Source organism: Barbus barbus, assembly GCF_936440315.1.
Source record: "Barbus barbus genome assembly, chromosome: 18".
Taxonomy (NCBI): Eukaryota; Metazoa; Chordata; class Actinopteri; order Cypriniformes; family Cyprinidae; genus Barbus; species Barbus barbus.
Genome location: NC_136746.1, coordinates 6,998,932 through 7,014,043, shown reverse-complemented (window position 1 = coordinate 7,014,043; position 15,112 = coordinate 6,998,932). Strand labels below are relative to the sequence as shown.

The window sequence follows — 15,112 nt, the reverse complement described above, 5'->3', positions numbered from 1 at the left end:
ATTTTCATCAAGCACTCTGCTGGTGGTGTATATAGAGATGATTGCTTACACAAATCTCCTTTTTTTTTCGTTTTTGACGATCATTAACACAATCGGTGAGAAAACAGCCAACGGATTAGGTCGAACTTTTCAGCCTCTGCCTCTTAATATGTGGCCGTGACCTCAAAAATGACTTCTTCAGATGACTACCTGAAGCATTTACAGCACCAGGCCACTATGGAGAAACTATTTCAGGTGTATATCTAGGGAAGCATCTGAAATTGATTGGCAAATCTCCAATTTGCATGTCTAATTCATTAAGCTCCTTAGTAAAGAAGTTTCTCCATGCAGTTTTTTGTTTGACATCAAGAATAGCCCCGATCGCTCCCGTTTGGCTACAGACCCTACGCTGAGCCCACACAGGAAAATCCAACACAGGGTCACCGTCTCCATTGAGGTCTTCATTTATCTTGAGTAACATGATTCATTTAGTTAAGTGTGGCCCCTTCATTGCGAAGAGATTTACAGCGGCAGTGATTGGAATACAGGAGAAGCTCTCAAGCAGAGGCAAAAACGGGATAGGGAACATGCGGGCGGAATGGAGACAGTATAAAGTGGGCAAAATAAAGTGGTGTGGAGAGAAAAACAAACCACAACAAGAGCATACTTTGTTTGTAACCCACACTACTTTCTAACTGCTTCTGTTGGCTGTGAGGATCAGCAGCTATGGATTTGTGAAGACTTTGGAAAGTGTTTGTGCGCACATAGGGGGTGGGACAGAGTTCATGGGAGCTCTCCAGTGCTCTGCGGGCTGGATTTTTGCAGACGGGGCTCTCCAACAGCGAGGGAGGAAGAGAGTATGGATAGAGGCAGAGGAATAGAGAGGTGGGTTACAGCAGGCGACAATTTTGGACCAAGACGAGAGGGACAGTTTAGGCGCGGTGAAGAGTGGCGGTGCTTCCCGGTCAGAGGGCTTCCTGGTTGGCCGTCAGGTACTCCTCCGCTCGCTTGTGAGCTTCCAGGGCTTTTATAGTATACACGTCCTGCGGCAGCTCAGACTTTCGCCTCATCAAAACCTTTTCTTTCTTGATTTCTTTCAACCCCTGTAAACAAAATGGTTATATTACTGAGACATGCATATTACAGTTAAACTAAAGCCCAAAGTATACTTCAGTTTTAACACTTAGGCATGTGTGTTCAGCGGAACGCACTTATGCTTTATAAGCCTTTTTATTTGACAGTGTGAAAAAAACAAACAAGTAGTCAATTGCTGGAGTAGTCCAAAACTTTCACATGATTGCAGTTCTCGCACGCTGTTTGTCAGATGGTTTTTTGTGCATGGTCTGTTTGGCACAACAATGGAAAAACAATTGCTAAAAAGTATATACTGTACATATTATTGTTACTTTTATTGGTAGTCATATATCTATGATTTATTTAAAATTATTTTTTCAGCTAAAGTAGTAGCTCTCGTGAATGGAGGTGGAGACTGACCGGAAGAGAACAAATTGTTGAATAAAGTAGGTATTTTTGTTTTGTTTGTGCACAAAAAGTATTCTCGTAGCTTCATAAAATTACAGTTGAATCACTGATGTCACATGGATTATTTTAACAATGTCCTTACTAACTTTCTGGGCCTTGAACGTGGTAGTTGTGGTGCTGTCTATGGAGGGTCCAAAAGCTTTCGGATTTCATCAACAATATCTTAATTTGTGTTCTGAAAATGAACGAAGGTCTTGCGGGTTTGGAGCGACAGGGTGAGTAATTAATAAGCATTTTCATATTTGAGTGAACCATCTCTTTAACACTGATTTGATGCTGTTGGACTAAAAAGCAAACCTTAAATTAAAATTAGTTAGTTTCTTTTATTCAGGCCAAACATTAACACAAATGTTTGGTTTCAGGTGGCTTATTACAACAAAAGATATCCAACCCAAAGGATATCGTTGGCCAGGTTTTGTTTTTACACAATTTTATAGACTAAAGCAGCAAGTTTATTAATTTTTTTGTTTGTTTTACCTTATTAGGTCCAGAAAGCATGTACTGCATCAGGTAGCCTACATCAAATTTTAAGAAATGAGTTTGGCACCTATGCTCCAAAACAAACTTGCATGTTGACACATAAATCTATTGTTCGTGCAGCTTTTGTTCCTGTGAAAATCTGTGTTTGATTGTACCTGTGTGGCTTCTGATTCCACCGTCTTCTTCAGCAGCTGGATGTCCTCGGCTGTAGGGGTCTCTGTCTCCATTGAGTACAGGGGCATCCCTCCTTCATTATACATCATATACTGCACATACACAAACATGTGCTCAGTTCACACCTAAACGTACATCTGTCACAATAATATGTTTATACTAGCAACTTGCTGCATTGATACAGAACTCAAATGATGTGTATATAAGCCATTTTATGAAGGGCTTGAATATGGCTCATCCGAAAAGAAATTAGTGTGAACTTAGTGTCACTGTTTCAGTCTTTTGTCTTTAACTTAAGTATTACATAAATGTCAATCCAGATTATTCATTATGAATACTTTGTTTGCATCCATAACATCACAAATATATGATGAGGAAAAAAAAACATGATCAGATGAGATTAAGCACCTTTCAAAGTATTTAATTTACTGAATTATGCAAAAATAGACATAAGTGTATGGTTATTAAAATATAAACCATTTATGTTGAGTTCCCAGCAAAACTGATATTGAATTACTCATATAGGATTTTGTTCATGCCACCCACCCTACACCTCAACAGAACTTGGTAGGAAAGATGAAAGTAACCCAAAGAGTAAGATGAATACATAACTATTATGTTTAGAGAAATAAATGACTCACCTCCTCTTGAGCCAGACCGGGCCGCAGCTGAATCTTTGTACTCTGTGAAAATCCAAAACGTATAGTTGACTAACACACATTCATAGGATCCCTCATCACGTCTGATTAAACTCTGGGCTCTTTTTGTGTTTGCCCTCAGAGCACACTGGTGGCTCAAGAGAGATGAGTTGTAGTTTGGAGTCAATTCATACTGATTACAGGAGAAAAAAAAGAAAGGAAACTCCCCCGTATACTTACCAGTAATTAAGTGAACCAGGCTGTTTTAGTCACACACAATGCTTTGGGAATAAAGGTAAATATATCTATACCACTAGCAATATTGAAGCTTGTACATCTGATAACATTTATTTAATTAATATCCATATACATATATGACTTCAGTGAGTTTGACTATGTCCTGTTTGTTTGTCTTTATATGTACACAACTATTTAAAAGTTTGCGGTTAAGATTTATTAAAACATTTTTTTGAAAGGAGTCTCTTCTGCTCACCAAGGCTGCATTTGTTTGTCAAAAATACAGTAAAAACATTAATACTGTGAAATATTATTACAATTGAAAGTTTTTTATTATTATTCGAATTATATTTTAAAATGGAATTTATTCCTGTGATGCATCACATGATCCTTCAGAAATTATTATACGCTAAAGTAACATTTCTTATTATCAATGCTGAAAACAAAGTGCTGCTTAATATTTTTGTGAGAACTGTCATACTTATTCATTTGATGAATAGAAAGTTCAAAATTACAGCATTTATTTGAAACAGTGAAACTCTGTAACATTACAAAGTCTTCATACTCACTTTGATTTATTTAGTCTGAATTAGGGGTGTAACGGTACACGTATTCGTACCGAACATTTCCGGTACGGGTCTTTCGGCATTAATACAGCATTTTTATTTTCTCCAGGAAATTCAAACAATAAAACAGTCTTTGATGTGGCCTGACAGATCGCTGTATAAACGCCTTGGAGAGCTGCTTCTGGGACGGTTCAGAAACGTGCTGGTATAAACACAAGCATTGACTCGAGCGGCCGTGATCAGCTCCGGTTCCCGTGTCTGAGCTTTAACACACCGCAGACTTGTGCAGAGCGGAGCGCGTGGGAATGCGATCATTCCTTCCTCTTTACTACGTTTTAACACGAATCTACATGAATTAACATCTCCTCCCTCATGTAATCGCTCAATCAGTGTTTCAACTGCAGAAAGACGTCAACAAAACAGCTTGTAAACAAAATGCCATCAGTGTCCACAGCTCGTTATCTGCTAGAAATGAAGTCTAGAGAAGAGCATTTCGTGAAATACTATATACTCCTAATATTTGACTTTACCTGATAGTCTTAATCATTTAATGTATCTTTAAATTAATCTGTTATGAGACGTTATGACAGCCACTGTGTAATTGAATATACTTTAACAAATAGAATTTTTATAATTTATAAGTTAATTTAAAAACTGCATTGTGCAATTCACATTTTTGCTTACAATTTTACAAGTTGTGTGTTGATTATTATATTTAAAAACAAACAGTAATTAAATTTAAGTTTGGGTTGTCAATTGTAACCTTATAATGTAAAAGGGCTCCCTATAGTTTGAGGTACATTTTTATCACCAAGATCATTTTAATTACAACTGAACGTATTTAAAGAAAGAGCAACTTGTTCAGTAAACCGCTTATTATTTTTTTACTTTTCCCCCTGCTGTACTGAAATCATATTGAACAGTGACGTTAAAACTGAGGTATGTACCAAACCGTCATATTTGTGTACCGTTACACCCCTAATCTGAATAAATATATCCTTTTATATAAAAAAATAAATTACCTGAGGGTTCTGTTTTGCTAGATCTTCAATTTTATGCCACATTTCTTCCCGCTCCTTTAGTTTGTACTTCTCTCTAGGGAAGAACAGTAAAACCACAGAGTTTAGGATACATCTGAGAAAACCCCTCATATGTAAATGTGGATAACATATGACTGCCACAACTTGCTTAGTAAATGTGTATAGAAATTTGACCAAAACAAAGACAACTGCTTATTTAGACATTATCTCTATGCAAAATAAATGACAACTGCTGACAAGATCTTACCAGCCACTTCATGTGAGAGCAATCATACACATCTTTTTTCACCTTCGCCCTCCCCCATATTCTCTCTATTCCCCCACATTCACTTACTTCTGCTTTTCAGCCTTGTACTGCTGAGTGCAGTCATCAAACAGCTTCTGGTTCATCTCCATAAAGAGCTTCAGAGCATTGTAGATAAGCCCATGGATTGTCCTGCAGGAGGAAACACAGCTCCATTAGTCCAGACGGCGTTTCTCTTCTGGTGTTTTGAATATGATGTGTCTTAATGTAACATCAGGCTGTGAAAATTCCAGAAGTGTGGCTGTACTTGTTCCAGTGGCTCTTGGAGTTCTTGTAGAGAGCGGGAAACATGATGGGGAGGATCTTGGCGGCATTGTCACTGATCAGGCTCATGATGTACTCATTGTTCCAGTAATACAATGCTCTTTCAGCAACCTACAACACATTATATACAGTTGAAGTCAAAAGCTAGTATATCATACGGTCCAGATATTTAGATATTTCAGCAAAATAAGAAAAATGTACACATCTTCATTCTGTTCAAAAGGTTTTTTTTGTCCTCAGTGTGAAAAGATGGATCTCAAAATCATAGTCATTGCTGGAAAAGGTTCAAATACACAAAAAAGCTGAAAAACCAAAGAATTTGTGGGACCTGAAGGATTTTTATGAAGAACAGCAGGCAGTTTAAATGTTCAGGACAAACAAGGGATCACTAAACAAAAAAAAAACACAGCTGTGGAACATTCAGGTAAGAACACAGTATTGAGAATCAAGGGGATGTAAACTTTTGAACGGGGCCATTTTTTATAAATTCAACTATTATTTTCTCTTGTGGACTATATGTAAACATGTGAAATATCTTATTCAGTTCAGTACTAAAACAATAACACGCATTTCGTACGATCCTTCTTATTTTGGTAAAATAATTTACATTTTGCAGATTCTGCAAGGTGTGTGTAAACTTTTGACTACAACTGTAGATCATTGTTACGAATGCATATGCTAGTATTAAAAAGCTTTTCTTTTAATCTGTCACCGGTAAGATAAGTCTCTCAATGTTCAAGGAGTTTGAAAAGTACTATTGTGCTGTAATACCTGGAAGTGCGGACTTGATACACACTTGGCCAGCTGTCTAAAGAGAGGCTCCATGACTTTAACAAATTCTGAGGGCTCAATGACATCCAAGATTTCCTCCAGCTCATTCAGAAACATCACCTCCTTAGGACTGTGGGTCTTGGGCCAGAACTTTAGCAGGCCCATAATCACCTGATGCAGAAGGCAACAAAAAGCTGTGAGAAAGCCATCTTTGCTCTCTCAAGTTCACCATGAAAAGAGAATTCAAACAGAAAAACTGGAAAACAATGTTATTAATAGTGACAGGAAACAACAAAGGTGCAGTTGCCAAAGCTGTAAATCTTACAGGTTCAGTGAGGCTGCTGTCCTTTTCCAAAAACTGCACCACACAGTAGGCCAGCTGAAAGCACAGGAAATTACTTTTTTTCCAAAAAGACATTAGAAAGAACACAATATGATGACTAACATTAAGCCACTGCTATTCTTCAGTCTATTAATACATTGTTCAAAACATCATAACCTATAAGACTTCATCATAAAGTACAGACTATTGATACGGAGGAAGGGGTGGGTGATATGCCAGCAAAAATGTATTCTTTAATGCAGTTATGCAAACTTCATGGGCGTTTTGAATGAGAAAATGTGAAAGATCCTGTTCTAAAAAAGTGGATCTTCGTGGTCTGAAACTGAGCAATAACTAAAACCCCCATAACTAGTTACCACTGCTAATGCTGTAAAATTTTTACTTGTGCTTGTTCTGACACTTTAAAACAAAGAGAAATTATTAATCATATTACCTCAAATCAAATACAATCTGGAATAACCATTCCAGAAGAGCCAAAAAAAATTTTTTTTCAAATGGAAAAAAATTAAAATCGCAAAAGTACTATTCAGCTGCAGTCATGCTAATATTCAGCATAATTGTGTTTGTATATTTTTCTCCCACAAAAAACAGCCCCAAAAGAAGCTAAATAGACAAGCGGACCAATAATAACAGTGAAACGTCCCAGTGGTGTTGTACTCAATGGTTAGCTCTTTTGGAACAGCACCCAGCCAATTACATTTCAGAACTAACTGTGGTTTCAAGATTCAAGATTTTTATTTGTCTCACACACTTATTTTTAATGCACTTATTGAATGTTCTGAGAATACTGTGACTTCCACAGCTCATAAACACCAACCTCTACAAAAAGCAATCATTTCTACATTAAATTCCTCAACAAACGAGTGTTCTCCTTAAGCGTACCTGTGGGTGATAGACGCTGAGAGACTTGACTTTGTGTAAAGGCAGTAGCACTCTGATGAGGAACATTTTGTGCTCCTCTTTCAGTGGCAGGGCAAAGCCATTAATTATGCTGTGGGAAGAACGAGACACCAGTCATGTGACGGACAGGTTCTTTCAGTTCAGCAATAAGTGAAAGACCTCCTCTCAGGTTTGTCATGGCAACACTGATAATGGTCACACTCACCTTCCTAAGATTTCTAAAAGCTCTGCAATCCCATTGTGATGCTCCGTCTCGTATATAAACCTACAGTGCGAGATCAAGGACATCGACTCAATGGATGAACTCTGGAGGAGCTACCCGTCTCACCTTTTCTCACGAATGCCAAACTCGGCTGATTCAAAGACAGACTTGCTTCTAAGAGCTCACAGTCTCTGTCTACCATTACAGAGTTTATGAATGAGAATATTTTTAGAGCAAAAAGCAGAGGTGGATTAGTTCGACGGAGCTCTTGCCTGTAGAATATATTGTTGATCTGCCGGCGAACGTAGGCTCTCAGCCCGAGGAACTTTCCGTAGATGCGGTGCAGGATGGTTTTCAGGAAGTCCCGCTCTCGGGGGTCTTCACTGTCGAAAAGCTCCAGAAGCTGAAAAGGAATAAGATGACCTGAAGTCATTAGCATAACCATTAGATGTGTTTTGAAACCCAATCCCAGTAGCTATGTTTACATGCATCCAAATTATTTGTTACTAATCTGATTTTTAATGGCTCAATCGGACTGAAAGTAAACATTCAAGTAAACATTTCAATCGATCTCACTGAGCTTGAGCTGAATTAAATTGTTTCGATTAAAAAAGGGTGCCGTTGAACCGAAATAATCAGAAAACATTAAGCATGCTAACTATTTTCTCAGTCCGTTTCAAAAATACCTTTCCCACATGAGCAATGCCACGATGCATATTTTTTATGTCATAAGAGTATGTGTATGTTTACTGATGTCTCATGTCTTAAGAATTGGTCAGTAGATGAGACTAAATATTTACTAAATATTTGCTAAAAACCTCTTCTGATAAATGCTAGCTGTCTTTTTAGGGTCTGGTCACTTCACGCGTTTTCTTTTTTCTGATCAGACAGCTATCCGATCGTGAAATGACCAGGTGTTAATGCCCTCCAAAATGCTTTCTTTTTCAGAGGATATTTGTTTTGCTCACTCCTTTTGTGGTCTTTGATCTTGCGCTTAGCTGATGATAAAATGCAGCTCATATCTTTTGCTTTCATTGATGTGAACTCATATAGTGCAAGAATTGAAGATTGGATTGGATTCATTCCAAAACTAATTGCATGTAAACATACCTAATGAGTTGTACTCTTAGAACGCTTCTAGAACAATAAAGTTCTAGGTCCAGATTCCTGCTCTCGAGATATCAGTGTCACCATCAGTCCATGGGGGAAAAAAACTGATCCACCAAGTGATGCTGGCATAGTGATTAGACCCTTGTTTTAAACTTTATTTCGTATTCTACACAGGCAAGTGCTGATCTCTGCACTGCTACACGCTTGTAAAACCTGTAAGAGCTGGCCTCTCTGACACTCACAGCAGAGGGAGTGTGTATCTTCCTCTGATAGTGTGCCGGTGAGGACAAACTGCGATGCAGCTATAGGTCAGAAAAAAGGACACTCACCGACATTACAAACTTTTGGTCGATGTATTTTTTGGCAATGTTGGGCTGGAAGTCAGGTGACTCCAGGAATCGTAAGAAGAATTCATACACCAGCTGAGGAAAGGAGAAAGAGGAGGTGAGAAGGAGAGACAGTAATAAAACTCAATACTAATACATGATTAATGTAACTGTCTGGTCCTCTTTGCCACCAATACATTAAATGCTGTCAGTTCCTGAACAAATGGACTTTTTAATCATTTGAGACAGACGCTTTGTTCCAAAACCTAGTGAACTGCTTCACTGCAACCTCACTGGCAGGGAACCTCAGAAGTGACTGGACTGCAATGCTCTACATAAGCAGCAAAACTGTGACCTACACAAATAGTGCCTTTTTTGACTATGACTTTAGCATAGTGCTAAAGCTAACAACAAATATAAAAAAGTCCAATATGACTGAACTTTTTTTCTCTCCAAAATACATTCTTCAGTATTGAATAGGGATGTAACGATATCAAAATCTCACGATACGATATTATTGCGATATTAAAAAAAAGAGAAAGAAAATTTAGTACATTTTAAAAAAGTTAAGTTATTCTATCTAATGCACTTTGAGAGTTCAAAATTAAGAGCTCCAACCTAAAAAAAATCCCTTGCAACTTGTACTGCGTTAAGCTAACTGAGACTTGTTATAGCACTTGCATATCATTGCTCTTTAGTTGATGTCGATTGCTTCCATTGCCCTCATTTGTAAGTCCCTTTGGATAAATTTAATCTGCTAAATGACTAAATGTAAATGTTCTTAACTAAGAAAATTTAAGTCAGAAAAAAGTCAGTAAATTGACTTGTACCTGAATGTTAAAGGGGACTCAACCCTCTTTTTATTTGATATCCGATATTTAGGATCGGTATCGGCTCCGATACGGTCATTTTCTGCGGATCGGGTATCGGTCAGATGAGACCTTTCTGTGCGGACTCGGAGGGGCTCCGTGTTGCTTCAAGTGCATCATTCTGTCGACGGGATGCGCAGAAGCGCTTTGTGCCGCTCTGTATTGGAGCCTTTAGTTTTATAATACTTTTGTGCAATGAAAGATTATTAATAGTCGTTCTTGTTCTGTCCTATCATATGTTGCTGCCTTCATTACTGTGCTATAGATTTAAAAGAAATGTCTTTTAATTTTACAGCATATATTTATATATAAGTATTTGCTTGTTTTTTCATGAATGTATTTTACAACAATACAAAGAGCAATGTGTACCATTTTACCAGATTTAATTCTACACTAAATAAACAAAAATGTTTCACTAGGTTTTATAAAATTGTATCTTTTGCTGCTGAACTATCCACTAACCTAGTTTATAATAGTATTTTTGTCCTAGATTATAATTATATATTTGTTATTTTTCGTTAAAATGAAGTTATCTATATGTAGTAGATTGTGTATAACACACAAAAGAGAACACAGAGAAATGTAGAGATTATACATCTATTTAAAAAAACTGCGCTGTATCGGATTGGATTGGTATCGGATTGGATTGGTATCGGATTGGATTGGTATCGGATTGGATTGGTATCGGATTGGATTGGTATCAGATTGGATTGGTATCGGATTGGATTGGTATCGGATTGGTATCGGATTGGATTGGTATCAGATTGGATTGGTATCGGATTGGATTGGTATCAGATTGGATTGGTATCGGATTGGATTGGTATCGGATTGGAATCGGATTGGATTGGTATCGGATTGGTATCGGCAGATACTCCGAATTTTCAGTATCAGATCGGTTCTGAAAGAAAATGGTATCGTTGCATCCCTAATTCACATTTGTGTTTTAGGAAGCCAAACTATTAGAATAGAATAATATTAACAACAATGACAGTAATAGCCATATATTGTAAAACAATTGCACTGTAAAATTAATGAAAATGAATATTTCATAGGTATATTATTTTTGCTTTACACTACAGTAGGGAACTTACAATACTTCTTCCCTGATTTCTACACTTGAAAGATACATTTTGAATTTGGACAGCATTTAATCCGCTAGCTGTCAGCAATTCATACTGCACTTTTAATAATATTAAGGTACATTTATATAGCACTTTTCTGGGTACTCAAAATGCTTTACATGGAAGGGGGGTGTCTCCTCATCCACCACCAATGCATCCACCTGGATGATGCGACGGCAGCCATATTGCGCCAGAACGCCCACCACACACCAGCTTACGGGTGGAGAGGAGACAGTGATGAAGCCAAGCAGTGTATGGAGATGATCAGGAGGCCGTGATGGTCAGAGGCCAATGGGCGAATTTTTAATGACCACAGAGAGTCAGGACCTCGGTTTAACGTCTCATTCAAAAGACGGTGCTTGTTGACAGTATAGTGTCCCTGTCACTACACTGGGGCATTAGGACCCACGCAGACTGCAGGGTGAGCACCCCCTGCTGGCCTCACTACCAACTCTTCCAGCAGCAACCTAGTTTTCCCAGGAGGTCTCCCATCCAGGTACTGACCAGGCTCAGCCCTGCTTAGCTTCAGTGGGCAACCAGTCTTGGGGTGATATGGCTACCGACAGCTTTTAAGCTTTCATTTTGAAGGAAAACTCCGGCTTCAGCGTAAACATGCTTACAAAAACACATCTCACTACAAATCTAGTGAAATGCTGTAATAATCTGCTGTGAAAATAATGCATAACTGGTGGCTCGTGTTCCCAAACGCGTGCTAAACTCACAGCACATGCAATAAATGAGGTTCAGTGCATTCACTGTGAACGGACCCGTTCTGAGGCGCGGAAAACACTGGATCACGAGCTGATCACGTGAACAAAGTGTGTGCTTCGCTTTGAAACAGACTTGATGAAGGGATTAAGCCATATTGTGCTTTTGGTTTGAGTTCACTTGACATATACTGTGTCAAAGCATAACGGCCCGAAACTCAACTTTAAAGACCTTTTATGTTACAATAAGAAGTTTAAATATATTTTAAAAACCACACTTTTTGCCCGGAAGACCTATCGTTTCATATCGTCATGTGACCATGATTGCTATCGCGATATCACAATATTGATAATATCGTTACATCCCTAGTATCGAAAGATATTTTTATATTCAATATTTGAATTTATTTCCCCTGAGCTCAGTGCAATGCTTGTTATTCACCAAAAAGGACATACATGACGTTACCTTGAATTTAGCCAAATTCAAAGTTTTACAACCTGTGCCGATGGAGGTTGTAGAACAAAGTGATATAGTTTTGTATCTTCATGGCTTCAAAACAGTTAAAACCTTGAATTTTCACTACATAATACAAACAGGCATATGAAAGGGAAAACGCCAAGAAAGACCAGCAACATTCACTGAGGGTATACACTGATGTTTTTGATAAAAATGACATAAGTGTTGATAATATAAAGCTGCACACACCTGAAGGTGAGGCCAAGCTGCCTCTAGAGTGGGTTCGTCCTCCTCTGGGTCAAACTCTGCTCCCGTGGGGTTGGAAGAGGGCGGCAGAGTCCTGAACAAGTTTACAGAAAACTGGAAAGAAATGCACATTATCTGTCATTACGTGAACAGAGAAACTACCTATTCAAAGAATATAGTAAAAATACTGTAATATTTCTATCTGCTATATCATAAAGAAATGTGCATTAGAGACCTTAAAAGAAAAAAACTAACACAGTAGAGTTCTCACAATACCTTTTTTGTATCACAACGCCAAGTAATATTAGGACCAAGTGAGTAGTAGTAGTAGTATTGTGTGGATCTGTCTTTTACAGACACTTTTCTGTTGTATTTATCATTTCAAGTTGACAAAATTATTATTGCTACACTGGAATATTGTTACCCAAATTCAAATATTTTTAAACAGATTTTAATTGCTTCACTTTCCCACAGAAAAATGTCAAAAGACAATAGAGCCTAAACGTTTACTTTAAACTTGAGTTTTCAATAAGCATTACAAATCCCAAACCTCTCTAAAATCCACCAAACTTATCATGAGAGGCACTTATGCTGAACTTTTGCTTTTTTCCCCCAAATGCACTATTTTTAAGGGTTGGCTCATGTAGAGATGTGTCAGATGTACTACTTTTGCCATCAAATGTCTTTTTTGCTTTATAGGATGTCAAATGAGTTAATCTTTGAATTCCCATGTTGCAATTCTTTTTAATGCACTCTGTATTACATTCTGTGTGAACGACACCAGAAATAAAACCTGCCAATGCTAAATCTGAGCCATGAGCAGGAGAATATACTAGTGCGCATCACGGTACTACCGTTTGGGCAATATTGTGGTGCTGCCAGTATTTTGAGGCTTGCTATACTACTGTAAAATCGATACATAAAGAAACCCTAAAGAAAGAAACCATACTCTTATTGGACAACATGTTTAATACATTGTTACATTTACATCCAATCAGAGTTTAGAGTCAGAAGCAAGGTTATTTTCGTAAACGAAGACTAAAACTAAGATGAAAACAATTGATGAAAAAACTATTTCGTAAACTGAAATAAAATAAAAATTATTTAATAAATAATTTAAAAACTTAAACGAAACTAACAACAGTTATTGAAAAACTAACTGAAATAAAATAATAATTATCAAAAATAAAATCGTTTTCGTAATCTCTCACCCCTTGGTGGAAAAATATTTGAGCTGTGTGGCGGTTTAGGGAAATACCTGTAAATGGTGCATCACGTTATCTGACGGAGAGATGCAAAGCAGTTTAAAGCAGAGTCCTGCACAGGTCCTGTTTGGTAAACAGGTGCTCCAGCAGTACTTACAGAACACCTGACCGTTATCTGACAGCAGCACTAATTTAATTCTGTACCAGACCAGAACCGTTTGACCGTAAAGACCGCGAGTAGTGACCCGAACCGCACCCGCATTAAATCTGTTACATCAGGTAGGCAAACTTATTTATTTTCTCATGTAACACAAGCAATCAAACCAACATTAGGCATTCTAAGTTGGTGCTTTGAAGAAAAACAGACACGCAGCGCAACATGATAATTAGCAGAAAAAAAAAAAAAAGATGATAATGCGCATCCTTTCTGTAAACAATAGCCTAACTTTGGCCTAGCATCTTGTGATCACTCTGGCTTTGGTACAAATGTGCATATAGGCTAAATCACATCATACACACAGTTAATTCTCCATAAATTAAAATAATATTCAAATATGAGCCTTTACTGTTAAATGTGACTGCCGTTATTATTGAATTTCATAATTATGTGCGGCTGTTCACGGAAAAGTGAACAAGACATGACAGTTACAATATCATGATTATGCTTAAATAAGAAAAAAAGACATAACCAAATTAGGCTACATTTATTTTCATATGAAACTAAACTATATAAAAACTAAAAAGTGTTCACAAAATAAAAACTAAAACTAACAAAAATATTCATGAAACTAATAAAAACTAAACTGAATTTTATAGCAAATTTGAAAACGATATGATACCCTTGGTCAGAAGTACTTCAAACTATACATTTAATAAGAATGTATTTGTTATTTTTTAATATACATCTCTGGAAACATCTGTGACCTTCACTTTTGCACACCGAAAACCTCACTTCACTCAGTTATGATAAACTCATTAAATATGCATGACCTAAAACATCAACTCCCTCTGAAGTGACAAGTGGTAAGATACTGCTTATTACTTGTGTCCCAAAATGGCTGAGAGGAAGGACAGGAGTGTTACTACTGCAGAGGGGCGGCACTGCTCTCTCGGTCAAAATGACAAAATGTTTCGACCACAGCCTCAGACTAGAGTCGACTCAGACCCCCAGACAGGAGAGGGAGGGGCGAGACATTCTCTCTAACACCTCACACTGAGACGGGAGAGCGGGACATGAGTCTAATGAATGCATGAGAGTGAGGGGACAATGTGTATCTGAAAGCAAGAGATTTACGATAGCGATTGTCTTGCAATACAGTTGCAAGATTTATGACAGGGAAAGGGGCGAGCATTTAATAAATGTTCACAATATAAACCAAGTAATTTTATATCACAACGGGTCTCATTCACTAAGCAAGCGTATGCACAAATTTGTGAGACTTTAAGAAAAAAAATCTAAATTCACTAAAATTTTCGGAATAAAATTTATTCAAAATTTACGAAAATAATAGGAACAACTGAAACCACACATACTGCACTGCCTTAGAATTGTGTTAAAAAGTTAGTTCATCCTAATTCGACTATAATTATGCTGAAGTATTTAAAGCTGGCTAATGAAAGATCTGTAATCT

General features: G+C 37.5%; 1 protein-coding gene across 1 annotated transcript in view; it reads right to left on the bottom strand.

Annotated features, from left to right (window-relative positions):
- Positions 1–45: 45 nt before the first annotated feature.
- Positions 46–15,112, bottom strand: part of LOC306884705 (serine/threonine-protein phosphatase 2A 56 kDa regulatory subunit delta isoform) — a 34,223-nt gene continuing 19,156 nt past the window's right edge. The window contains exons 5-17 of the mRNA XM_079440822.1: positions 12,280–12,390; positions 8,880–8,972; positions 7,713–7,843; positions 7,444–7,503; positions 7,221–7,329; positions 6,321–6,374; positions 5,996–6,166; positions 5,208–5,335; positions 4,991–5,092; positions 4,639–4,711; positions 2,817–2,858; positions 2,157–2,267; positions 46–1,082 (exon numbers count right to left, since the gene is read on the bottom strand). Of these exons, the coding sequence (XP_079296948.1) occupies positions 945–1,082; positions 2,157–2,267; positions 2,817–2,858; positions 4,639–4,711; positions 4,991–5,092; positions 5,208–5,335; positions 5,996–6,166; positions 6,321–6,374; positions 7,221–7,329; positions 7,444–7,503; positions 7,713–7,843; positions 8,880–8,972; positions 12,280–12,390 (1,323 nt within the window). The 3' untranslated portion in view covers positions 46–944. The remainder of the gene's footprint in view (positions 1,083–2,156; positions 2,268–2,816; positions 2,859–4,638; positions 4,712–4,990; positions 5,093–5,207; positions 5,336–5,995; positions 6,167–6,320; positions 6,375–7,220; positions 7,330–7,443; positions 7,504–7,712; positions 7,844–8,879; positions 8,973–12,279; positions 12,391–15,112) is intronic.